The 27,263-nt window shown below is 42.2% G+C and overlaps 1 protein-coding gene across 4 annotated transcripts in view; it reads left to right on the top strand.

Moving 5' to 3' along the window:
- Positions 1-27,263, top strand: part of DIP2A (disco interacting protein 2 homolog A) — a 146,546-nt gene that overhangs the window by 100,337 nt on the left and 18,946 nt on the right. For 2 of the 4 annotated variants that reach the window (XM_073633688.1, XM_073633690.1), the window contains exons 16-29: positions 131-250; positions 357-471; positions 1,543-1,682; positions 1,799-1,935; positions 2,024-2,104; positions 5,827-5,954; positions 10,318-10,432; positions 12,719-12,920; positions 13,291-13,400; positions 13,482-13,562; positions 15,329-15,452; positions 19,372-19,493; positions 20,668-20,779; positions 22,269-22,378. In XM_073633688.1, coding sequence (XP_073489789.1) covers positions 131-250; positions 357-471; positions 1,543-1,682; positions 1,799-1,935; positions 2,024-2,104; positions 5,827-5,954; positions 10,318-10,432; positions 12,719-12,920; positions 13,291-13,400; positions 13,482-13,562; positions 15,329-15,452; positions 19,372-19,493; positions 20,668-20,779; positions 22,269-22,378 — 1,697 coding nt within the window. Of the gene's footprint in view, positions 1-130; positions 251-356; positions 472-1,542; positions 1,683-1,798; positions 1,936-2,023; positions 2,105-5,826; positions 5,959-10,317; positions 10,433-12,718; positions 12,921-13,290; positions 13,401-13,481; positions 13,563-15,328; positions 15,453-19,371; positions 19,494-20,667; positions 20,780-22,268; positions 22,379-27,263 lie in introns of those variants that run through there. The other 2 variants (XM_073633689.1, XM_073633691.1) reach the window with 2 other exon arrangements.

Genomic DNA, 27,263 nt, shown 5'->3' with positions numbered 1-27,263 from the left:
GAAGGTCTAGTGGTGCTTTAAATAAGAACAGGTAGATTATACTATTTTGAATATTGCATTTGATAAAGCCATAATAACGTAAATTGTGTTGGGTGTTGAGGCATCTTTTTCTTTTTTTTTTTATCTGCAGCTCGTGTTGCACTAGTGAAATCTAGAGACATGCACTGGTCACTTCTGGCACAGAGAGACCAACGGGATGTGAGCCTCGGTTCCCTGCGAATGTTGATCGTGGCTGATGGTGCAAATCCATGTGAGATTTTTAAGAGTTGCTACAAAGTCTTTTTATCCACACTTTTTACAACTGCTATTGTAAGGTTTAATGAACATGCCACATTGAAGGCTGCCTGTGTTTACAGGGTCAATCTCATCATGTGATGCCTTCCTTAACGTCTTCCAGTCTCGTGGTCTAAGGCCTGAAGTTATTTCTCCATGTGCCACCTCATTGGAGGCACTCACTGTATCCATGCGCAGGTGAATAATGCTAAAGATAACTTTTGGTCATCTAATTAATGTAAGGTCTCCAAATCTTCCACTTGCTTTCTTTCCATCTCTCGTTCTTCTGGGACCAAACTACAGGGTAGCTGGCCACTTTAAACAAGTCATAGTTATTTATATTATTATACAGGATTTATATAGTGCCAACAGTGTACACAGTGCTTTTCAATAAATGGCAGACAGTACAATTACAATACAATTTTATACAGTAGGAATCAGAGAGCTCTGCTCATTAGAGCTTACAATCTAAGGGCACGTTCACACTGAGGCGGTGGGGGCGGTAGTTTTAGCAGTGCTTTACCGCTGTTTAAGCGGCGCAGTGCTGCCCGCTTTGCTTCGGCAGCACTGTCCATTGATTTCAATGGGCAGGGCGTTTTAGGAGTGCTCCTAAACCACCCCAAAGATGCTGCTTGCAGGACTTTTTTTTTAAACGTTCCGCAAGAGCACTGCTCCAGTGTGAAAGCACTCGGGCAATAGTGCCATTTACAATTTGTGCCAGGAGGATAGGTGCTGTCAGAAAATCTATAGCATAGTGCTGCACAGAAAAACTGCTGGTTCACTGTACACTGCACCAGCCATTAAAATTTCCCCTGTACAACTCTGCTGTGGAGGACCTTTTGCTTGGTATTCTCTGCCTAATTGTAAGTTTTACAACCAAGAGGCAGTAAAGGAACTGGTCCTTTCCCCCCTAGAGGCAGGGACCCAAACACTGGTGCAAGTGCTGTGACTCTTCACCACTGTAAAGTTTGCAGTTTACATATATGTACACAAATGTGAATGAAAGTCACCTTATAAAGAAAATTTATTACTGGTCAATTTCAGGTTTTTGTTTTGTTTTTTTACGTTTTTAAACTGATGTTTTATTTCAATTTATATACAGTCTTTGTTTAAGAAAAATATTTTGGTTGTGACAACAAACTAAAGAAAGAGAAAATGATACTGGACCACTGCAATCCTCTTTTTATGTAGAGACAGAGCTAGTTAACAGTACATTTTGTGGGGAACTTAATCACATGTCCTTGTTCTTTCCTTGTATTTTGTTCTCAGGCCCCCAGATATGGGTGGAGTTCCTCCTGGAAAGGCAGTATTATCTATGAATGGACTCAGCTATGGTGCCATTCGAGCAGACACTGAGGAGAAGCTTTCTGTGCTCACTGTACAGGATGTGGGACAAGTGATGCCTGGAGGTACTAGGATTACCTTTGAATGAAATTATGGGCAATCACATTGCATTGGGTTTTGTAATATCTGAATAGATTTCATAGTTCATTCTACTAATAATTAACCTTTTGCCTCCCCATAGCCAGCATGTGTGTTGTGAAGGCGGAAGGTGTTCCATATCTATGTAAGACAGATGAAGTTGGAGAGTTGTGTATGTCCTCGAGCTCTACGGGCACTGCATACTATGGACTCCATGGGATCACCAAAAATATATTTGAGGTAAGTTATATGAATAAGAAGTGTGGAAGCTGAAAAAAGTAGAGAAGGGTGTGGCTGATTGGATGAAAGTTTTATTTTTTTCTTTTAGACAATACCACTTACTTCCAATGGAGATCCTGTGTCTAACCAGTCATTCACCAGAACTGGGCTACTGGGGTTCATTGGACCAGTGAGTATCTTAGCAATTCCTGAGTATTTATTTCAAGTATTGCATTCTGTGTATACATCAGTGTAATATTGAGAATCACTAGCAAAGCAGCAGACTCCAACTGTTGTGGTTCTATAACTTTACCGAATAAGAGTCACCACTGAGTAGGTGATGCGCATGTACAGTAGAGTGCATTGTTCGAAATATTTGTGTATTCATTTTGTTTTATGTATGTAGCATACATAAAGATTGATAGACTAAGACCAGTGAGACACCTAGTAAAAATTCAAGGGTTGAGAGTGTAAGGAAAATGTATAAAGGAAAACTAGAAGGTACAAGAGGTTATCAGAAGACTAAGGAAAGCTATAGACAGTATGGTGAAGATAGCTTGCAACATCTGGGAATCTCAGGCAGGGAAAGGAAGGCGAGAGACAGAAGAATGGGAACACATTCTACAAGGATCTAGACCTTTCATAAGATGGATAAAGCAGCATAAAGTATGAACAACTACTTATCTGATGTCACTGCCATATAAACAATATTCAAGATAGGGAATGACCACTATAATTACTTTAGAATAAAGCTACGTTAAACCACGATTCCATTTTTTGCTATTATACTTCTTTAGCAATCCTTTTAGTAGTCCTGCGATGGCATGGGCATTCATCTGTGAGCTCCAGGCCACTAGTAGCCAGCCCTATGCTGAATTTTTACCGGTTGTATCTATCCTTCTATTTGTTACATCGCTGAGTGTAGTGTAAGAATAGTCTTCAACAGTGAGGGAAAAAGGTATTTGATCCCCCGCTGATTTTGTAAGTTTGCCCACTGACAAAGAAATGATCAGTCTATAATTTTAATGGTAGGTTTATTTTAACAGTGAGAGACAGAATGACAACAAGATTTAAAAAAATGCATTTCAGAAAAGTTCTAAATTGATTTTGATTGCATTTTAATGAGTGAAATAAGTATGACCCCTTTGCAAAACATACATGAATTAGTACTTGGTAGCAAAACACTTGTTTATCAATCAGAGAGGTCAGATGTTTCTTGTAGTTGGCCACCAGGTTTACACACATCTCAGGAGGGATTTAGTCCCACTCCTCTTTGTAGATCCTCTCTAAGTCATTAAAGTTTTGAGGCTGATGTTTGGTAACCCAAACCTTCTGTTGCCCCCACATATTTTCTATAGGATTAGGGTCTGGAGATTGGCTAGGCCACTCAGTACCTTAATGTGCTTCTTCTGGAGCCACTCCTTTGTTTCCTTGGCCATGTGTTTTGGGCCACTGTCATGCTGGAATACCCATCCACGACCCATTTTGAATGCCCTGGCTGAGGGAAGGAAGTTCTCACCCAAGATTTGATGGTACATGGCCCCGTCCATCGTCCCTTTGATGCAGTAAAGTTGTCCTGTCCCTTTAGCAGAAATACTTCCCCAAAGCATAATGTATCCACCTCCATGTTTGACAGTGGAGATGGTGTTCTTGGGGTCATAGGCAGCAATCCTCCTCCTCCAAACACGGTGAGTTGAGTTGATGCCAAAGAGCTTGATTTTGATCTCATCTGACCACAACGCTTTCACCCAGTTCTCCTCTGAATCATTTAGATGTTCATCAGCAAAATTCAGACAGGCCTGTACATGTGCTTTCTTGAGCAGGGGGACCTTGCGGGCGCTGCAGGATTTCAGTACTTCACGACGTAGTGTGTTACCAATTGTTTTCTTGGTGACTATGGTTCCACCTGCTTAGAGATCATGGACAAGATTCTCCCGTGTAATTCTGGGCTGATTCCTCACTGTTCTCATGATAATTGAAACTCCACGAGGTGAGACCTTCCATGGAGCCCCAGACAGAGGGAGATTGACAGTTATTTTGTTCCATTTGTTAAAACATCACACCAACTGTTGTCACCCTCTCACTAAGTTGCTTAGCGATGGTCTTGTAGCCCATTCCAGTCTTGTGTAGGTCTACAATCTTGTCCTGACACCCTTGGACAGCTCTTTGGTCTTGGCCATGGTGGAAAGATTGGAATCTGATTGCTTCTGTGGACAGGTGTCTTTTATACAGGTAACAAGCTGTGATTAGGACTACTCCTTTTAAGAGAGTACTCCTAATCTCAGCTCGTTACCTGTATAGAAGACGCCTGGAAGCCAGAAATCTTGCTGATAGGGGATCAAATACTTATTGCACTAATTAAAATGCAAATCAATTTATAACTTTTTTGAAATGCGTTTTTCTGGATATTTTTGTTGTCCTGTTTCTCACTGTTAAAATAAACCTACCATTAAAATTATAGACTGAGCATTTTTTTGTCAGTTGGCAAACATACAAAATCAGCAGTGTCTAATCACCATGGGAAAAAAACAGCCTGATAATTATCAACCCAATATGTTTTAAAGCCATGAACACCTTTGATATGTGAGCTAGCTGTAGTTATTGACCCTAGTGCCTTAAGTCTATTACCTCTCCTGATTTACTCAGAGGTTTTGTTGTGCCTAAAGCTTTTTAGAAATGTACTCTAAATTACCTTTTTTTTCAACCCCTTCCCGGTGACCGTACGCACATCTGCGTACTCGGCTTTCCGGGGTTATACAGCTGCAGGCATCATCCCGGTACTGTTGTTTAGAGCAGGCGATCGGCTATCCGAGTATAACAACCGATGCGGCTAAAAGCGATCGGGAAGCCTGGTGTCCAATCGGCCGCCTTCGGCGGCTGGGGGTGGGCTGGAACGAAGCTGTGGGCGGCTTCGTTCCAGCCTTCTCAATGTAAACGCGGAAGGCGACTTCATGACGTCACTTCCCGTTTACTCGACTGCCAATGGCGCCGGTTTTAAAAAAATATACAGTGTTCAGAATCGCCGTTTTCGGCGATCTGAATACTGTGAAGTGCAAAGGAGGGATCGGGGGTCTTTTAGACCCCCGATCCCCCCATAAAGAGTACCTGTCACCACCTATTACTGTCACAAGGGATGTTTACATTCCTTGTGACAGCAATAAAATTTTTAAAAATAAAATGTTTTTTTTAAACACAATTTACAAGTATAAAAAATTTAATTAAAAAAAAAAATATTTTTTTTTTAAAGCGCCCCCGTCCCCGCGAGCTCGCGCAGCAAAGAAAACGCATACAGAAGTTGCGCCCGCATATGTAGACGGTGTTCAAATCACACATGTGAGGTATCGCCGCGATCGTCAGAGCGAGAGCAATAATTCTAGCCCTAGACCTCCTCTGTAACTCAAACCTGGTAACCGTAAAAAAAATTTTAAGCGTCGCCTATTGAAATTCATAGGTACTGTAGTTTGTCGCCATTCCACGTGCAATTATAAAGGGTGACATGTTTGGTATCTTTTTACTCGGCGTAACATCATCTTTCACATTATACAAAAAATTGGGGTAACTTTACTGTTTGGATTTTTTTAAATTCATGAAAGTGTCCCTTTTCCAAAAATTTGCGTTTAAAACACCGCTACACAAATACCGTGTGATATAAAATATTAAACAATCTCCATTTTATTCTCTAGATTCTCTGCTAAAAAAATATATATAATGTTTGGGAACTCTAAGTAATTTTCTAGCAAAAAATATGGATTTTAACTTGTAAACACCACATTTCAAAAATAGGCTTAGTCATGAAAGGGTTAAACATGAACGCACACATCTTACAACAGCTAGCATTAGTTTATATTTCAGGTAGTTACCGGATGCATGTTTCTTATGTGTTTTTACATTATAATGATCGCGTTTGTGCAGGAGCGGTTGGTGTATGTCGTGGGGAAAGTGGACGGTCAGATGGTCGTCGGTGGACGCAGGCACAGTTGTGATGACGTGGTAGCTACAGCCTTGGCTGTGGAGCCCATGAAGTTTGTTTACAGAGGGAGGTAAGAGATGATCTAGTTTAAAAAGAAATGTATATTTTCTCATGTATTAGGTTCTGGATCAAAATAAAATATGATTTTATTTTTCTCTTTAGCTATGTAAATATGAAATGTTGCATGTTAACATTTTAGATTAATCCTTTCCAGCCAGCTAATGGCAAGTGTTAAGCAGGGTATACACGTAGGGTTTTTTTTTTTTTTTCGTTCAACCAGCTATTTTATCCTGACTGCTCCTGCCCTTTTCCTCCATTGAGAAATGTTTTCACTGATTAACGCTGCCTATTACACGATCTGTAAATGGGGGAGAGTCTGATCAGCCACAGGATCCTCTCCTCTATTCACAGATCATGTAACAGGCAATGCAATCAGTGAAAGAGCTTTTCTCAATGGAGGGAGGAAGGAAGGAGGGGGTCCCTGTTGGGCCATCTGTACTCCTGTTCTGTGTAAAGAACCAACTGCAATTGCAACCATTGCAGTTCTGGAAGTTCAGGGACAGGAAGAGATTTTTTTTTGGTAAACTTCAGCTTAAGGTCCTTCACTGATAGTGGTATGTCAAGAACTGTAGGGCATTTCATTAATGAAAAGTTCCTTAAAGCTGAACTTCAGGAAACTAAAGAGTCCTCCCCGCTACTCTTAACTCTACTGGGTTACCTGTGATGGTAAGAGCACTCCTACTTACCACAAACGGCGCTCCCCTCCACTCCGGCAGTGAACTGTCCCTTTATGTCCTCACATTAAATGCAGAGATATGGTCCTTGCATCGGTCTTGATGCTGTCAGAGGAATGTAGAACACCAGAATGCAAGGGAAAAGAGGCTGCAGGAACTGTTCTAGCAGTGCAGAGAAGAATCAGGAAAGTAAAACTGCTGAATCCTCCCTTCAGACTTAAAATGAGCAGTTAACCCTTGCAGTGTGGATGCAGCCCCACCGCAACAGAGGACTTTTTAGTTTTTTGGACTTCAGCTTTAAAGCAATGAGATGCAGCACAGTTCAGTCAAGGCTGGCAATAAAGCTTTGAAATGCATAGTGAGGCCACAAACGTATGTACACTAAAGTGGCAGAATCCTGGGAAGGCTAAAGCTTTTTGTTGCAGGGATAGTCTGCATTCTTCAAATGAAAATATCACTTTACTCAGTTTTGTTTTTTTAGATTTAGATTTTTGTCCACATAACCGTTACCAGGAGAGGTAACAGAAGCAGTAACAACAAATAGGGACTCAAAGCAGTGATATTGTATGGCTTTTCTAATAAAACCTCATCTGGCACATTGTTGTGTGCGTTATAATTATGCTTCATTGTTTCAGGACTGTGAGGCAAGCAAAGCTCACCTGCAACAAGTATGGAAAATCAGGTGCTGACTTACTACATATAGTTTAGGTCAGCTAGACAGTCAGAAAATTAGCAACAGCAGTCCCCATATTTCTTTTTTTTTTTTTTAATTAAAATGTGCCTTAAGTCCGATGTGGACTTGCACATCTTCTGTAAAGGACTTGTTACAGACAATCAAACATAGCTTAGAAATCTGTCTGTAGAATAGCAAACTGTCATAGCTGCTCATGAATAATTACTGTAACCCAAAATGTTATGTACAGTACCAGGACTTTGTTGGATAGGTGCCTTACAACCAGGACTGTCTCAACAGGGAGGAGGAATGGAATATGTCTGGGCAACTCTAGGCTACTTGTTGTATTAGGAAGTAGAAGATAGGATAGGGGGACAAAGAGAAAGTTGTACTGTATATACAGGGTTGAAGAAAGTGTATAGACAAAGGAAGAAAGTGAAATGACTCTGAGAGTGTGAAATCTATGGTGGAAAGGAGGCCCAAGCACCCAAGTGTAGGTGGAGAAAAATACATTGAAACACATTCCAGGGGGTCTAAACTCCAAGTTGCATTAGTGCAGGTCTTCTTTAGTTTGTGTTCTCGTTGTTTAAAAACTTGGTTATTGTTGTTCGACATAAGCCAAGGCAGTAAGTTCTGAAGATAAATGTAATGTAGCGCACAGACCCAGGATGGGTCTCACTATTTGTCGCAAATGCCATTTCCTGTTAAATGCTAGCAGCCAGGCACCCCAGTCTCTCGTCTCAAGAACCAGGCAGAAAGTGTCTTTTTAAACTTGGGGTGAGCAGGGTGAGCTTTGGAAACCTTCACCACTAGTACAAAATGTAATAGAGGACCAGGGCTCGAGTCCTGCAGGAATGCATGGGAACAGCATTCCTGTAATTTTTCCACAGCAGGAACGTTGCTCCAGGTAGCAGCCACGTCCTGCAGGACTGGCCTTTGAAGTATGCGAGCTGTGTGGCAGGCGCTACACTAGCAGCTACCGACACAGCTTGCAATAGTAAATGCCACACACTGATTGAGGACCGTGTTGCCAACCCGCCTGTTAATTTACATGCAGCCCGTAAATTTCAGCTCATTTTTGGGCTGACTTTAAATGTCCATTACGGCCATTTTTGAATGGCAGGCAGTAACACTCGGGTCTTGGCGGCTGCAGCACCTCATCACAGCAGAGAGCAGGAGGACAGTAACAGTACACTGATGTGACTGTCTCGGTGGTGGCGCCTTGCCACAGTAGAGAGGATGACATTACTGTTGGGGGGGGGGGGGGGTGAAGGGGGCAGAGGATGACATTATTGTTGGTTGGGGTAAGGGGGCAGAGGAGGACATTACTGGGGGGGGGGGGTGAAGGAGGCAGAGGTGGACATTACTGGGGGGGGGGGGGGTGAAGGGGCAGAGGTGGACATTACTGGGGGGGGGTGAATGGGGCAGAGGTGGATATTACTAGGAGGGGGGGTGAAGGAGGCAGAGGTGGACATTACTAGGGGGGGTGAAGGGGCAGAGGTGGACGTTACTAGGTGGGGTGAAGGGGGCAGAGGTGGATGTTACTAGGAGGGGAGGGGGGGTGATGAAGGGGACAGAGGAGGACATTACTGGTGGGGGGTGAAGGGGGCAGAGGTGGATATTACTGGGGGGGGGGGGAAGGGGACAGAGGAGGACATACTGGTGGGGGGGGGGTGAAGGGGGCAGAGAAAGACAGTGCTGTGGGGAGTGTATGAAGGTGGGCATGGGAGGACTCTGCTGTGGGAGGTGAAAGGGGGCAGATTAGGATACTACTGTTGGGGGGGTAATATAGGGGCCGCAGCAGGACACTACAGTGGAGGCTCATGATATTTATTTTTGAGGTGGGAGGGGATCTTGGGTGAGTTTCCACACTTTTTTTCCCCGGACTTGATCCCTGTGGAGGACACTCTCTAACTGCACTGTCTCTTCAGGTAGCAGCCACCCTATTGATGTTAGTGACTAGTGAACAACAGCTCAGGGGACTCCATCGCAAAAGTAAGGTCTGAACCAGCAAACTTGAATGAGCTTTCCCAAAGGTTGGCAAGGACACTCTCTAGGATATTTTCAGGCTTGTACAGAGAGTGCCTCCAGGTCAGATTTTTTGTGGACTTCCTTAAGCTGCTTTCAAGAGCTCTGGAGGGTGGGCCCCCTAGCTCTAACTGGAGCTGGGACCCAGATGGCCTCTTCCAAACTTCAGCTGTGTGCCCAGAGGTCACTGCCCTCAGGCTGGGTCTTCTCCACAGGACAAAGTCCCTGCTGTTCCATGCCCCAACCTATTTATACATACCCCAGCCCCCTACTGGCTAGTCTCCCTGCCCTGTGTTAGCTGAGGGGTATATAATTATGCAAGTGAGGGTCTGCGTCCTCCACCCACCAAACTCTGGAACCTACCAGAATTCAAATGAAAGCAACAGAACCTGCAAGTAGCAGAACCCAGAACAGCTAAAATCAACCAAACTTCACTCCACTGGCTACAGGGGAGCCAAAAACTAAATTTGCTTCAAGCTGTTAGGAACCTGGCTAGGGTGCTACAGTAATTAGTGCTGAGCTTGAGTAATCTGAAAGAAAAACCGAAGACCCCTTTCACACTGGGGCCGCCCAAGCGTTAGCAGTAAAGCACCGCTTGTTTTAGTGGCGCTTTACCGCTGTTTAAGTGGCGCCTTTCAGCCGCTAGTGGGGTGGTTTTAACCCACGTTAGTAGCCGAAGAAGGGGTTAAAAACGCCTGTGTTGCTGCACTTCTGAATCGCTTTTCAGGCGCTTCGGAAGTGATGCCCATTTATTTCAACGGGCAGTGGTGTTTTGGGAGCACTGTATACAGCGCTCAAAAACCGCCCCAAAGATGCTGCTTGCATCCCGCAAGCGCACCGCCCCACTCGGGCTTTCACATTCGGTCGGCATGGGAGGAGGTTTTCAGGCGCTTTACAGGCGCTATTTCTAGTGCTAAAACGCCTGAAAACTGACTCAGTGTGAAAGGGGTCTAAGCATCTAGATTCTTATCTCTTGTTGGTGCTCTGCTCTCTCCTAGGATAGCTGTGTTTTCAGTTAATGTGTTGCATGATGAAAGGATTGTGCTGGTGGCTGAACAGCGTCCGGACTCCTCAGAAGAAGACAGCTTCCAGTGGATGAGCAGAGTCTTACAGGTAAGCCAAACATGTTTTAACAACATCTTCAGCATTTTCCCATCTTAAATCTCTTGGGAACATAAGATCACTGCAACTGGGTTCCCAACCCCACCCACCTTTTACAGTTGTCATAGGAATTTCACACCTTCCAATATTAATATTACATTACACAGAATGATGAAGGGAGTTTGAAATGTAATGGGGCATGCTTGATAACGAACACTACAGGAAGAGAATGACTGTAGTTAACCCTGAAGTACCCGAATCCTCGTTCCTCCAACACTTTTTAAAAATTTTCCGAAGCTCAGTTTATTGCAGAATGTGTACCCTGCAAGGCCAGATTATTTAGAGAGTTTTTGGACATTAGGAGATTAACTTAATTTGATATGTGTTACAGTTGTTAGCCTATTCACTGAAAGTATTTGTACATTTAGATAGTAATGTTTCAAGCTTTGCTGCATATTTGCACAGACCTGAGCAATTCAAACTGAGCATATGATTGAAAAATGCAAAAGCATATGATACCTTTAGTGAAAATGCATGTAAGATTGATAAATATTTGGGTCTAGAGATATAGGCAACTGAAGTTTGCAAATAACATTTTTTTTAAATAAAAGTCATATTCATTCTTATTTATAAGCTTTTAATAGCTGTACATGTCAGTTGGTAATGAGAAATATAGAGTATCCAAAATACAACAGATCTGACTTTGTGAGTGTAAAAGCAAGCCTGTAGGACTTTATACCATGGGGTGGGAATGTACACCAGTGGGCCCGAAAGACATTTTTAGGGGGCAGGGAGTTCGGCAACCTTTTCAGGCACACTTGGGAAGCACCAGCCTGGCTCATTTTTTTTCTTGGAGAGATCTGGTAAGTTTTGTAAGGTAGTTTCGTCAAAGTCAAGTAGTCGCCTTTCTCAGGCTTTTCAGGGTAGATTGTTTCATAGTAAATGGAAGGACCTTGCATATTACATCACAGGGTCTTTTGGAGCCACTCAGCTGTTGTCCTAAATCTCCATGGACCCTATTTATAACTACGTCCGGTGGGTAAGGGTTGTCAAGGAGAGGATGGAAGATAGCCAGGACCGTTTGTTTTTTTTTTAGTTGAGAAGGTGCAATGGCCTCAGTGAGACCCTTGATCTAGATATTTTTATCTTCTGGTTGCAGTCTTCTAAATATTCCGTCTGCAACTGGATTTTGGTAAGGTAATCCTTTGTAGGGGTGATAACCTTTTGCTGGGTGGATTCCACTCTAGCCTAGAGTGAGTCAAAGTCATCCTTGGTAGGTAAGTATGGAATTGCATTACATGCATCTTTTTGGATCACACACTGGGTTTATATTATCTTTGTTTTTATGAGAGCTAATAAACTACTACACTTGGTGCCACTGTTTCTCTTTCCTTGTCTTTTACATATATGTGAGCCTGCAAGTGGGAGTCACTCCAATCCTGCCATTTGGAAAGAATCTGCTGATGGTGTTCATCCTTTATATTCATTTGAGGAATATGGACTTTTGGTTTATAAATTTGTGTAGAATTATGTCACACTTTTGATTTCCCTTTTTCTCTGGTCACATTTGTACATACTTGATTGGTTGAGTTTTGGGCCTTTTGTTAATATTTGTGCTGGGGGGCCTTATACAGTAAGGGTTGAGATTTGCGTTTAATTGAATTTGGACCTGCTGATTGCTGCAAAGAGTGGTTATCACCTCTAAGCATATTTTTTATCATAGGCTCATTTTATTTGCCAGGGTTGTGACAAGTTTACTTTAAAATGACCCAAAACTCCGGTTTAAAAAAATTATTATTCAAATAGCCATTCATAACCCATAAAAAATAGCCTCTATTACTTTCAGCCTCCTCCAAACCTTTTTTCTTTTTTTTTTTTTTGCTGCTGTGATCTGTCTTTCTGTTAGAGGGTGACTATAGTTGTTCTCCATGTATGTAGGATTGTAGCCACCCTCTCTTGCTCGCTCCCGAGATGAACTAGGGACTATGGGATTTGTAGTAGAGATAGAGCAATGCATATGACCGCAACTAATGTGCACTGCTTGTTACATACAAATGAAAGTGAAGGGGATAAAAACGAGAGGTTCAGGAGTTCACGGAGGATGCTACCATGAAGCAGAAAATTACTGTAAGAAACCGTTACATGGAAAATAGAGTAGGACTATTTAAGTTTTGGGTGTGTATGGATTATTTTTGGAGAATAAGGACATTTAGTGTCACTAAAAGCTGATAGTTTGACAGATAGATATGAATTGAAATGAATTTGCTTTTATATATCTCTAATCAATTCTTTCCACAGGCAATAGACAGCATCCACCAAGTGGGAGTGTACTGCCTGGCATTAGTACCTGCAAACACTCTTCCCAAAGCACCTCTGGGTGGAATTCACATCTCAGAAACTAAGCAGCACTTCTTGGAGGGTTCTCTCCACCCCTGTAATGTTCTCATGTGCCCACACACCTGTGTCACCAATCTGCCCAAACCTCGACAGAAACAGCCAGGTATGAGAGAATCCCCGATCTCTAGTATTATTGTTATTTTACATTTTGACATTTGAGTATAAATCTATAAATAAGTAAATGCAGAGGTACAGCCTTTTCTTGTCAATAACTCTAAAAAATTTTAAAACTGGTGATATATAAAAGTGGAGAAGCTGTTTACCAGAAAGTGGTTGATGACGATATGAGCAAAAAAAACTCTTTATGCAATTTTTTTTAATCCAGTCTTCCTATATTATAGTATAATTAAAACGTTATAGAAATAACATAAATCTTGTGTAGTTTATTGGATTGATGTTGTGGATATAACATATATTACAAAGAACAAGCATGATGATAGTTTTGAGTGTTTTTTGTTGTTTTTTTCTCTAAGATGTGGGTCCAGCTTCTATGATTGTGGGAAACCTAGTAGCTGGAAAACGAATTGCACAGGCTTGTGGAAGAGATGTCACCCAGCTTGAAGACAATGATCAGGCAAGGAAGGTAACAATGTAACCATATTGTGGAGTGTTTTGGGGCTTCTATAATTCATGCTTTTCATGACAATGATATTTCACATTGCAGTTCCTGTACTTAGCTGATGTCTTACAATGGAGGGCACAGACCACCCCTGATCATGTTCTGCTTCTTCTCCTGAATTCCAAGGTAACTTTTCACTATCTCATGGCCCTCTGAATAGGTTTGTTTCACATTTATCACAATTACATAAGTGCTTAGTTAGACATGTAGCAATATAAACTGCTATTCCGTTTTTTTGGGGGGTGGGCGGGGTGGTGGTATGTATATACACTACCGTTCAAAAGTTTGGGGTCACCCAAACAATTTTGTGTTTTCCATGAAAAGTCACACTTATTCACCACCATACGTTGTGAAATGAATAGAAAATAGAGTCAAGACATTGACAAGGTTAGAAATAATGATTTGTATTTGAAATAACATTGTTTTTACATCAAACTTTGCTTTCATCAAAGAATCCTCCTTTTGCAGCAATTACAGCATTGCACACCTTTGGCATCCGTCCACAACACTTTTTTCCAGTCTTCCTCTGTCCAATGTCTGTGTTCTTTTGCCCATCTTAATCTTTTTCTTTTATTGGCCAGTCTCAGATATGGCTTTTTCTTTGCCACTCTGCCCTGAAGCCCAAAATCCCGCAGCTGCCTCTTCACTGTAGATGTTGACACTGGTGTTTTGCGGGTACTATTTAATGAAGATGCCAGTTGGGGACCTGTGAGGCGTCTGTTTCTCAAACTAGAGACTCTAATGTGCTTATCTTCTTGCTTAGTTGTGCAACGCGGCCTCCCACTTCTTTTTCTACTCTGGTTAGAGCCTGTTTGTGCTGTCCTCTGAAGGGAGTAGTACACACCGTTGTAGGAAATCTTCAATTTCTTTGCAATTTCTCGCATGGAATAGCCTTCATTTCTAAGAACAAGAATAGACTGTCGAGTTTCAGATGAAAGTTCTCTTTTTCTGGCCATTTTGAGCGTTTAATTGACCCCACAAATGTGATGCTCCAGAAACTCAATCTGCTCACAGGAAGGTCAGTTTTGTAGCTTCTGGAAGGAGCTAGACTGTTTTTAGATGTGTGAACATGATTGCACAAGGGTTTGCTAATCATCAATTAGCCTTCTGAGCCAATGAGCAAACACATTGTACCATTAGAACACTGGAGTGATAGTTGCTGGAAATGGGCCTCTATACACCTATGTAGATATTGCACCAAAAACTAGACATTTGCAGTTAGAATAGTCATTTACCACATTAGCAATGTATAGAGTATATTTGTTTAAAGTTAGGACTAGTTTAAAGTTAGCTTCATTTAAAAGTACAGTGCTTTTCCTTCAAAATTTCAATGTGACCCCAAACTTTTGAACGGTAGTGTAGTTTCTGACTGTACAGCCTGTTCTGATACATTGTCATGCCGCGTTACAGGGGTCTTCAAACTATGGCCCTCTAGCTGTTGCAGAACTACACATTCCATGAGGCATTGTAAAACTCTGACATTCACAGATGTGACTAGGCATAATGGGATTTGTAGTTCCTGAACAACTGTAGGGCCATAGTTTGAAGACCCCTGCTGTATTACCTTAAAAACAAACCTAATCAATGCCTATATATACATTAATCAGGAACAGACTGCTTCAGGTCTGTCCACAGCAGACAAGTCCGATAAACAGAACCCAAAACCTGTGCATTTACTAAGATGAAGTCTTTCTCAATGATATAGAGATGAAGAAAAATGAGAACATAAAAATCTAAGGGCAAACCGCATATGTGTACACTTTTCTGATTGGATATAAACGGAATAGACTGTTTCGGTACACTTCATAGTTTTGGAAAATGTAAAGGTGAAATTACAGAGGTTTACAGCCATCTTAACGTGTAGTCACAGACGCTCTGCTTATCCTTCACAGGGTGCTGTGGCCAGTTCTGCAACTTGCTTGCAGCTGCACAAGCGAGCAGAACGTGTAGCTGCTGGACTGGTGGAGAAAGCTCGTCTTAATGTCGGAGACCATGTAGCTCTTGTGTATCCTCCTGGTAAGTGCTATGAAAGCCGTCAGTGGTCACTGTTCACTGTCAGCTGTTCAAATGCCTGCCATTTTTTACCTACTGTAACTTAAAGGCTCTTTCATATAGGCACCTGAGTCTGTTCAAAATATTTGCTGGCATCTGCCCAGGTACCGCATACAGACTCCCATTGACATGAGTAGCTCTGCGCTACTGTATTAGTGTATATTATAAACATGAGTGCAGCATACAAGGCATGTGCTGTTACTCTTGTATTCCATAACCCCGCCGTATACACAGGCACAGTGCCTTGAAAAAGTATTCATACCCCTTGAAATTTTCCATATTTTGTATTGTTACAACCAAAAATGTAAATTTAATTGGAATTTTTGTGATAGACTTACACAAAGTGGCATATAATTGTGAAGTGGAAGAAAAATTATAAATCATTTTCAAAATGTTTTACAAATAAATATCTGAAAAGTGTGGCGTGCATTTGTATTCAGCCCCTTTTACTTTGATACTAAAATCTAGTGGAACAAATTGCCTTAAGAAGTCACCCAATTAGTAAATAGATTTCACCTGTGTGTAATTTAATCTCAGTATAAATACAGCTGTTCTGTGAAGCCCTCAGAAATTTGTTAGAGTACCTTAGTGAACAAACAGCATCATGATGGCCAAGGAACACACCAGACAGGTCAGGGATAACGTTGTGGAAGAGTTTAAAGCAGGGTAGGTTGTAAAAAAAAATATCCCAAGCTTTGAACATCTCACGAAGCACTATTCAATCCATCATGCGAAAATGGAAATAGTATGACATAACTGTAAATCTACCAAGACATGGCCGTCCACCTAAACTGACAGGCCGGGCAAGGAGAGCATTAATCAGAGAAGCAGCAAAGAGGCCCATAATAACTCTGGAGGAGCTGCAGAGATTCACAGTTCAGGTGGGAGATTCTGTCCACAGGACAATTATCGGCCATGCACGCCAGAAATTTGGCCTTTATGGAAGAATGGCAAGAAGAAAGCCATTGTTAAAAGAAAGCCATAAGAAGTCCCGTTTGCGAGAAGCCATGTGGGGGCCACAGCAAACGTGGAAGAAGGTGCTCTGGTCAGATGAGGCCAAAATTGAACTTTTTGGCCTAAAAGTAAAATGCTGTGGATGGTGCACATCACCCTGAACACACCATCCCCACCGTGAAACATGGTGGTGGCAGCATCATGTTGTGGGAATACTTTTCTTCAGCAGGGACAAGGAAGATTCTCAGAGTTGATGGGAAGATGGCTGAAGCCAAATACAGGGCAATCTTAGAAGAAATCCTGTTAGTCTGCAAAAGATTTGAGACTGGGGCAGAGGTTCACCTTCCAGCAGGATAATGACTCTAAACATACAGCAAACTAAACTTAAGACTTGAAAATTGCTGTTCAGACGCTCTCCAAACAATCTGACAGAGCTATTTTGCAAGAATAATGGGCAAAAATGTCACTCTTTAGATGTGCAAAGCTGGTAGGAACATACCCAAAAAGACTTACAACTGTAACTGCAGGGAATGGTGGTTCTACAAGGTGGGCTAAATACAAATGCACGCCACACTTTTCACATATGTATTTGTAAAAAAAAATTTGAACACTGTTTATCATTTTCCTTCCACTTCACAATTATGTGCCACTTTTGTGTTGGTCTGTCACATAAAAGCCCAATAAAATACATTTACGCTTTTGGTTGTAACATGACAAAATGTCAATAGAAGGCTGTATGCCGCACCCAGGTTGCCTGGGCAGAGGAAATACGCTGGCAATGTGGGAATCCATAAGCAATTTATTATTATTATTTTTTTATGGTATTGAAAGAACTACTCTAGTCAAGTACAGAATAGCGTTGCTATCACAAAATAGAGGAAACCTTAAAGTATAAGTAAAGGCACCTTTTTTTTTGTTTTATGGTGGGGTAGGGTGGAAAGGGATTAGATCCCCTGTTGGGGTTTTTTGTCTGTGTCCCATTAGGAATATTTGTCTTCTTTATCTGGCCTGTGGAATAGAAAGAAAATCCTGAAGTTTGGTTTGTTCCCTGAACAGTAATAGAGGGAAGTCTTCTAACAAGGATACTAGGTCTCAACCAGGGATTCCCTTTTTTGGAGAGAATTCCTCTTTTCCCGTTTTGGCTGTGGGACAAGAACCTAAGGAAAATCTCTCCAAAGGGACACAGAAAAAAAAACTGCCGGAGATTCTTTCCCTCCCTCACTGTATCCTGAATAAAAAAAAAAAAAATCTACTTTTAACAGAGTGCTTCTGTAGGTGTGAGAACATAAAGGAAGCTGCACTGATAGTGAATGAAATAGGCAAATAAATGTGTTCTAGTGAGCAAGTAAACCTGTTGGTTTGGTTGATAACATGAAAACCCTACAATGTTGAACTAATAAAGGGTGATCTAAAATACAGATGCAACTAAATGCAATAAAATAAGTGAATCCTGTAAAGTGGCAAAAAAGATTAACCTGTTAAGTGAAACAAAGGCAACCAATTCAGCGAATAAGTGAATGTCATAAATTGTACAATAATGGTCAGTGATCCAACAAATACAGTAGAGAAATTAAAAATGTGTAAAACTTAAATAAATACTTAAAATATATGAAAGTCTCTTTCATAATGCTTCCCAGTGGGGAGTAAATGTTGAAACACCCTGCGAGGGATTCAAAGGACACCATGAATCCACCACCACATAAATTGAAGGCTTACCAGCTATACAAGCTGTCAGAGCTTGTGGCTAATACCCAGCCAGGGCCTTTAAATACCCATATATTTTTTATTTAAGGTATGGTTGCCTTTGTTTCACTTAACAGGTTACTCTTTTTTGTCACTTTACAGGATTCACTTGTTTTATTGCATTTAACTGCATCTGTATTTTAGATCACCCTTTATTAGGTCAACATTGTAGGGTTTTCATTTTATCAACCAAACCAACAGGTTTACTTGCTCACTAGAATACAGTTATTTGCCTATTTCATTCACTATCAGCACAGCTTTCTTTTTGTTTCTCATTTGTTTGGTGTGTATTTCACTTTTGAGTTGCAGCTTTTTTAGTTGTCATACCAGTGCAGTGTTTTTTCTTTAACAGGTGTGAGAACAGGCCTTTTCTTTAAATATGAGTCCATGCAGATAAGCCAGGGGTAGGCAACCTAAGCACTCCAGCTGAGATAAAACTACAAATCCCATAATGCCGCTGCCTTTTGGAGTCATTCCTGTGGCTGTCAGTCATGAGTCTGAATCTCAGAGTCATGGGACTTGTAGTTCCACAACAGCTAAAGTCCAGAGGTTGCCTGCCCCTGAGCTAAGCTTTCCCAAGGCACCAAGATAAATACCAGCTTCATCAGTGTTAAGCCCTATGTCGCCAGGCGGCTGTTTACGTCAGAGCTTCTTCTTTACCATACAAGCAAATAGGAATGCAAATGCAGCTTGAAGCAGTTCAAATGCATCTCAAAATGGCAGGTCAGATTCACCTGTCAAACTCTGAATCATATCAGAGGCGCCTCACAATGATGTCAGTTTTTAATTGAAAGCTGCCTTTGCCTATCCTCATGGGCCCTTTTTTGTATGGACATGCCCCTCTCCCTGGCTTCCATGTGATTTAGGCCTGGACCTGCTCATTTATCCTCCAGATATTGCATTGTGTGATTTTTAAGAATGGGGTAAGGGTGCATTTTCTTTATTGGTCTTTTGGAAGTGCTTCAGGTCAGATGCAGTGAAAAATGTTTAAAACAAAAAGTCTAGAAGAAGACAGCTTACACTTTCAGCTCTCGGCAAAAATTACAAATTAAAATTACATGTGCAAATAAAATTGAATCAATGGTATGTCATGTGACCAGTTTAAAATTATATTTTCCATAGATTTTTTCTTAAAGGTTTGGTGTGTTAAGACTTTGGACTATGCATATCTGTACATTTCCCTTAGGCATTGACCTTATTGCCACGTTTTTTGGTTGCCTATATGCTGGATGTATTCCTATCACTGTGCGCCCTCCACACCCGCAAAACCTTACAACAACTCTGCCCACCGTCAAGATGATTGTTGAGGTGAGTGCAACCTAGGCTGCGTATAAAGAAGACCTGTCAGTTTATAAAATATCTTAACTTAAAATCATTTGATTCAGTTGCAAAATGTATCCAAAATATGTAGTTGCCAAATAATGGCTTCCTCCAGAGCTATCTCTTCACATTGAAACAGTTGCAGTTACTCTTGGCTGAAGGTCTGGCCCCTGGTGTCCTATGCAGGTCACTCCCTCTACATATCTTAGATGGGAAAAGACAGATCAGGCAATGGACATTCTTGGCACATTAGCTGTGTGGACATGTGTTTATACTAGTTCTTCACTGAAATGAAAATTCCAGTGCTGAAACTGAAACCGAAAATTCAAGATGCACTTGGCTGAAAACCAAAAATTAGTATAGTAATTGTAATCGTTTAATGAAGAGCTTTTAAGTCATAAAGGGACAATAACCCATGGCAACCAATGAGAATTCAACCTGTATTGGTCTGACTGGAAGAAACTGGATTTGTTATGTTGAATGAACAGTTTACTGAATAAGGCTTAGTCTCCTAAAGACAAGGCTAATATTCCACATGACTTCCTAAAAACACATACAGAGATTATGAACTAGCCAAAAAAAGGGCACTGCACAGCACTAAACATCAGTTTTGTTGATTTACTGCAGGTAATATTAAAGAAAAAAAAAAAAAAAAAGATTTAGCGAGATGACATAACTGACTGCTGGTTATGCCTAGAACACTGTGTCATATAAAAAGTAAAAAGCCATCAATAATGCTTTTTAGAATTGCATGTCATACTGTATGTAAGGCCATGATTTGACACGCCAGTAACATAAACCAATCTAAGTTTTATTCGGGGATGAAGCACAGCTAAATTGTTCTCCTTAAGTAAATCTGTTAAGAGAGAAAAACAGGGGCTGTTATTGCTTGACCTCCTGAAAAACTTTAGTTGCTTGGCTGTCATGCTCATCCTCCACTTTCAATAGTTGGCATTACTGACCCAGAACAAGTATAGAGATCAGGAATGTCGTATCAAATGTGGAAGTCATTATCTGCAAATTTGTTCCATGTCAGTGTTTCAAAATGGGTCAGTAAGAGCCAGGAAAATTGACATATTCGGGAAAGGCATGCATGGATAATGTATGTAGTACATTGTTAATTCCTATGTAAGCAAGCATTGTATATTTCTCCTATGTGCAGGTTAGTAAGTCTGCCTGTATTCTTACTACACAAGCAATAATGCGTTTGCTCAAGTCAAAAGAAGCTGCTGCGGCTGTAGACGTCAAAACTTGGCCAACCATTCTAGACACTGGTAAATATTATTTCCTCCTCTTTCAATGGAGTCTTTATTATCTCTTTGATCTTTTGTTGTCTTTGAGGTATATTAAGGTTATATATTATGTTTGTTATGGATTGTAATAAGAAAAATGAATAAAGATTCTAAAAAAAAAATCAAATCCCTGTTTAACAAACAATATATGAACTACCGTAGTTTGATGAATTTAGATGTCCTAAGGTGCATGTATATACAGTACCTCAGCTTGGTCGCCAACCCCAAAAAAATCCTATAGAGCTATGCTCACATTAGCAACCTTTTGGGAAAGGCTCTTGTATTGTATTTTGGTCAGAGCTAGTTTATTAAATGTTTTTTTTCAGGACTGGTTCACCTTTATCATTGAGTGTCTATGTTTCATTAAAGATTTTTTTTCCATTTTATGGTTTCAGGTTTTTTTTGTACAGTATATTGGCTATATCCGTATACATACTGTTGGCTATAGACCTCAGAAAATGGTTTAAAATGCATCCACAAGCTTCTGACCTGAACAGGCAAGCTCTAATAGCGCAAGTCTTCCAGTTTAGGCAATGGTGAAGAAAGGAGTAAACAAATAATCCTGGTAGGGAAAGGAAGTTCTAAAAGTCGCACATCACAGCAAAACCCTGGAGCTTAATCATAGGGAATTAATCATGGGTTCCCCATGATTAAGCTTCGGGGCAGAGTGAAACGAGTTGGGGGCGTGGTCCAGCTGTAACCCGGAGCCATTGGGCAAAGTTTTATGACTTGTCCAATTACTTTGTATCTGAGATCTATAGTTGTGGGTTATCATGTGCTGGCCCATGCTACTTCGATCACCCATTCTGGTTGAAAACTTCTAGATTATGAGACTGTTAAGCAATGACTATGCACAGCCTAAAGTAAACTGTTTCTATGTCCATGCAAGCCCCTGCAGCTAATTCTATTCACATTCCCTTTGCTGTCCCACAGCTTTGTTTACCCAATGCTTCTTTTTATAGCAGTTCTCATGTGACTCACTTCTTTTCCTTTAATGTTACATTGCTGTTGCTTAGTGATTGGCTGCTCAAGCACCCGGCACTGTCACGCGAGTACTGGGAAAGGGTCCCCAGACCTGTATAAGCTCTAAGACCAACTTGGAGTTTTACTCAGGGATTAACTTGTCCTATTCTATTCCAAAGCAAAGAGAGTAAAGGGGTAGTAAGGGAAACATAAGCAGCTGCAGGGAACAGAATTAAAGCACCCCTGTAGCTTCATTGTGCATGGGCAAATCTCAGGATCACGTTGGAGCTGGATTCACATGAGTGGTAAAAAAAGTAGGCAAAATATTTACTAATTGAGAAAATTCACTATGTTCCTCTTTAAAATAATTTACCTTTATTCACTGTGAAAATCATGCAATGTGTATTTATCAGCTGACACTTTTATATGAAGTATCTGTCTGTTCAGAGGGGGAATACCGTATATGTCATCACTAATGCTTGCTGTTGCTTTTCCTTTGTCTCTGCAGAAGACATGCCCAAAAAGAAAATAGCACGTGTGTTTCGGCCAACATCACCGGAAACTCTGGCCTATTTAGATTTCAGTGTGTCTACTACCGGAATCCTGGCTGGAGTGAAGGTGGGACAGTAAGATGGACATGTTTTGTTGGTTTACCAGTATACCCCCCCCCCAGTGGTTCTAGGAATGACACAAACCAGCTGTAAGGCCCCCACTCTGTCATCCCTGTTGATTAAGCTCACATTCAGGTTCATGTATATACTTTGGTGGTCAGTCCTTTTACCTTTTATTTGTATTGTTTCATTGGAAAAATTGAGAGGGGGCCGATTTTAAAGCTGAACTCTAGGAAATCTAAACATCCTTCCATGCAGTGGGGCTTTGTCTGCACTGCAAGGATTAACAGCTTTTTTTAGGGGACTCAGTAAAGCACTTTTACTTAAAGTAGATTAAACTCATATGTATGATTTTTACCTATAGGTAAGCCTATAACAAGGCTAACCTATAGGTAAGGAGATATTTACTTTAGATGTAGTCAGTGATGCGCTCTTCAGAGCCATGCCGTAAACAGTGACTCCCACGCGCATGTGCGAGAGTGAAGTCATCGCTGGCTCAGCCAATCAGATAACCGAAGCTAGCAAACCTGGAAAGAAGACTGGGTGAAGATGGAAGCACCTTCAGCGGTGACAGGACGCTGCCGTAGGGCTTTGTTTTCAGGTAAGTCTGTCATAATGTGCTATGCATACTAGCACATTATGACTTATAGGGATTGTAATGGCAGAAGGCTTTTTTATCTTAATGCATTCTATGCATTAAGATAAAAAACCTTCTGTGTGCACCAGCCCCCTTTATACTTACCTGAGGCCATCTCTATCCAGCGATGTTGCAGGAGCGAATCAGCGGCCCGAGACTCTCTTCCTCATTGGCTGAGACAGCAGCGGAGTGCCATTGGCTCCCGCTGCTGTCAAAGTCAGTGAGCCAATGAGGAGAGAGAGGGGGCGGGGCCTAGCTGGGGCTCCGTGTCTGAATCGGCACATGGAGCTGAGGCTCGGCTGCTTGCTGTGAGGGCACTCATCGGGGGGAGGGGCCAGGAGAGCCGAAGAGGGACCTGAGAGAAGGAGGAAAGGGACTGTTCTATACAAAACCACTGCACAGAGCAGGTAAGTATAACATGTTTGTTATTTTTAGGCAAAAAAAAAACAGACTTTAGTATCACTTTAACCACTTCAATACCAGGTACTTAGACACCTTCCTGCCCAAGCCAATTTTCAGCTTTCAGCGCTGTTGCAATTTGAATGACAATTGCGCGGTCATGCACTGTACCCAAAGAAATTTTTTATCATTTTGTTCCCACAAATAAAGCTTTCTTTTGGTGGTATTTGATCACCTCTGCGATTTTTATTTTTTGCACAACAAATAAAAAAAGACCGACAATTTTGAACAAAAAGTTTTTCTTTGTTTCTGTTAAAAATTTTTGTGAATAAGTACGTTTTCTCCTTCAATGACGGGCACTGATGGGCACCAATGAGGTGGCACTGATGATGGGCACTGATAGGTGGCACTGGTATGCGGCACTGATGTGCACTCATATTCGGCACTGATGGGCACTCGTAGGCGGCACTGATGGGTACTTATGGGTGGCACTGATAGGTGACACGGATGGGCACTGATGGGCATGGATGGGCACTGATAGGTGGCACTGATAGACACTGATGGGTTGCACTGATGACACTGATAGGTGGCATTGCTGGGCATCACTGATGTCTTCTAGTACATACTGGTGCCAATCAGTGCCCATTTGTGGGCACTGATTGGCACAGATTTGGCATTCATTTGAACATGTGGATGGCCATGGGGTATATACCTGGCCATCCACATGTTGCCCCCTTCCCTGGTGGTCCTAGTGGTGTCCCTGGTGGTCCAGTGTGGTCATCCGAGCGGGGGCAATCAGCGCAGACCCCCCCCCTGTCAGGAGAGCCGCCGAGAGAGACGCGAGTGAGGAAAAGCCGATCAACGGCTCTTCCTATTTACATCGTGATCAGCCGTAATTGGACATGGCTGATCACCTGGTAAAGAGCCTCCGTCGGAGGCTCTTTACCGAGATCGGTGTAGCGTTGTGTCAGACTGACACACCGCACCACCAATCGCTGCGATGCGCGCCCCCATGGGCGTACGGCGGCTGCTATCCTGAAGGAAGTCATATGATGCCCAGTCAGGATAACTGAACCACCGCCCGGCCGTCATTTTGTTATAGGCCGGGCGGGAAGTGGTTAAACTGCCCGGGCCCGATTTTTTATTTTTTTGGATGCGGTTTACTACCGTTTTAACCAATCCTCCGCTCCTGAAGGCTCCTCCTAGACCAGGGGTAGGCAAACTTGGCACTCACATCTGCCTCTGCCTGTGATTATCAGGGTCTTCCAATGTCTCATGGGACTTGTAGTTTCACCACAGCTGGAGGGCCGAGGTTGCCTACCCCTGTCCTAGACTGTTAGGTTGGTCCCTGCAGCCTCTACTCCCCTATGCTCTGGCAGGCTAAGATTCTATGACCTCCTTTAAAGCTGATGAAGGGACCATAGCCCTACTTTGGACATGAGGAAGCAGAGGAACAGTCCACTGCCAGAGCATAGGGAAAAGCCAACTGTCAGGGAAGCGGAGGATTGGGTAAGTGAAAGCGCTTTTCTATTCCCTGGACATAGAAAACGGTTTACCTTTGCAGTGTGGATGCATCCCCAGTTCAATGGAGGGTTTTAGGTTTCCCGGAGTTGCACTTTAAAGTGTTTCTATGGCCAAAACCTAGTTTCTTTATTGTACATCATGGGACACGGAGCCTTAAGTAATTACTTAATGGGTTATAGGCCGCCTTTAGGTGTTGACACTGGTAAACCCAATCAAAGGAAGTTTACTCCCCTATATAACCCCTCCTCCTTCCAGGAGCACATCAGTTTTTTCGCCTGGGTCTAAGGTATTGGTCAGGAGTGAAGAAGTGCTCTGAGGAGCTCCAGGAGGGATCCATGCTGGATTTAAATTTCTCCATAAAAAGAAGCCAGATCCAACCAGAAGTGCCACTGAGGCCTAAGATGGATGGTACCTGGGACCTTGTATCCGAAGCATGAGGTTTTGCCTGTAATGCCTCTCTTTGTAGGGATGGAACCCAGGGTTTAGGTCTTGTTAAATTACCCCAAGCTTCCTGATGGGGTGCTTATACAAGGCCCAAGGCAGTTGGACGGCAGTTTTTACGGACCCAGTCCTTGAAGGTTTGCTAAACGAACCCGCCGTGATGGCTGAAAGTTGGTTTTTCTGTTAATTCAGCAAAATCCTGAGGCGAGGACATGGTAAAGGGAAGAAAACTTTGATATTAAAAACATCTATGCATTTTTTTTCATTTAAGGAAAAAATGTTGTCATGCCTTAAGATCTCCACTAGATGGAGTCTATGCACATGCCTTACTCTGTTGTCTCATTGTTTGCTCAGTTCCGTGTCTGGCTGCTCAGCGTGTGGAAGGAGATTTTGCAAAGTAAAAAATCTGCAAAAAATGTCTTTTTTTTTCTTCCCCTGATGGGACCAGAGGGTCACCCCCCCCCATACATTACCAACCCCCCCCCCCCTGCGCCGTGGGGGATGCGGAAGGTCCCGCTATTTTACCGCTAAAGTCTGTTACTGTGGAGGTATTTTCACACATGTCTATGCCTCACTGCAGGAGGCTCTGCCGCCCCTCCCCCCCTCCCCCCTCCTTGTGTTGGGTCTGGGACCCGAAAAACTCAGTGCTCATGCGCCCGGAGACATTTTAAATAAAAAAGGGGGGCCAAATTTTTTGGGAGGGGGCGGGGCCTCTCGCAGGTGCCGTGAAACGTCCACGAGGACGCACGGCAGACTAAAAGCAGATAAATATACAGTCAGTCGCTGATGAGAAGGAAACAAGCTGCCTGCACACAGGGACACACAAGCTGTGGAACATGTATGGGTTGCAAAACTGGCATTCCTGGTACAGGAAGGACACTTTTTTCCAGCACTAGGCTGAACTTTATAGCAGCTTTTAAAAGTCATGACTATTTTCACCGATTTAGTGCAATGTGTATAGCGCCTCTGTTTTTTGTATTTAGGACTATGCCTGCCAAAAAAGACACCACAGAAGCCAAAACAATAACGTTTTGGCCCCCCAGGCATTGGGATTTCCAGCTGTATTTCCATGCTGTCATCCTCACCTGAATTACTAATTATGGCAACTCAGGGTGAGCCAATGGAGAAATTGATGGTGCAGCTGCCTCTCACATCTCAGCACCTGTATACGTGACTAAAGATGCCCTTTCCTCCTCCCTTCGGGGTCTGGAAGAAAGATTAGTGGCTTTAATCGCATTCTCCATTCAAATGGATAGGAAGCGTACTAGGTCCCCCTCCCCCGCTTCAGCTTTTCAAGGGGAACAGTGGGCACACGATGAGGTTTTACCCTCAATCGATCAGGAAGAGAAACAAACCAATGATTCTTCTGCAGAGGAAACAACGGTAGCTTCTCAAATCTGTAAAATTGCTGATACAATCTCTTACAGAAATGGTTTGTTCCACTTTCATGCTGCCTCTAACCTTCTTCCTTAGGTTCTTTAAAAACCTTCCCATCCTTTGCATGCGTTTCCTGCACATGCATTACAGCTTATTTTTGCAGAATGGGTTAAACCGGATAAACATTTCCTAAGAGGTTTTCAATTTTCCTCTGGAGGAGACATTCTCCAAAAGATGGAAAGTACCAGCAATTGATGCTGCGATTTCCAATATGAATAATAACTTAATTTGTCCTGTAGACAGATGCTTAAGGATCCAAAAGATAAGAAGTTGGAATCCCTGCTAAAAATCTGCTTTTTCCATAGAAGGTGCCGTCATTCAGCCCGCAGTCTCTACGATAGGCGTCTACCAATTCCTAAAGGACCAATTTAAACAAGCCCTTAGAGAGCTTCCTACGCAACAAGCTCGGGATTTGGCTGAACTACCTAAGGCATTATGTTTTGCCATAGATGCC

This window comes from Aquarana catesbeiana, linkage group LG06 (genome assembly GCF_042186555.1).
Source record: "Aquarana catesbeiana isolate 2022-GZ linkage group LG06, ASM4218655v1, whole genome shotgun sequence".
Lineage (NCBI taxonomy): Eukaryota > Metazoa > Chordata > Amphibia > Anura > Ranidae > Aquarana > Aquarana catesbeiana.
Note: the sequence above shows the minus strand (reverse complement) of the source record. Positions and strands in the feature narration are given on the sequence as shown.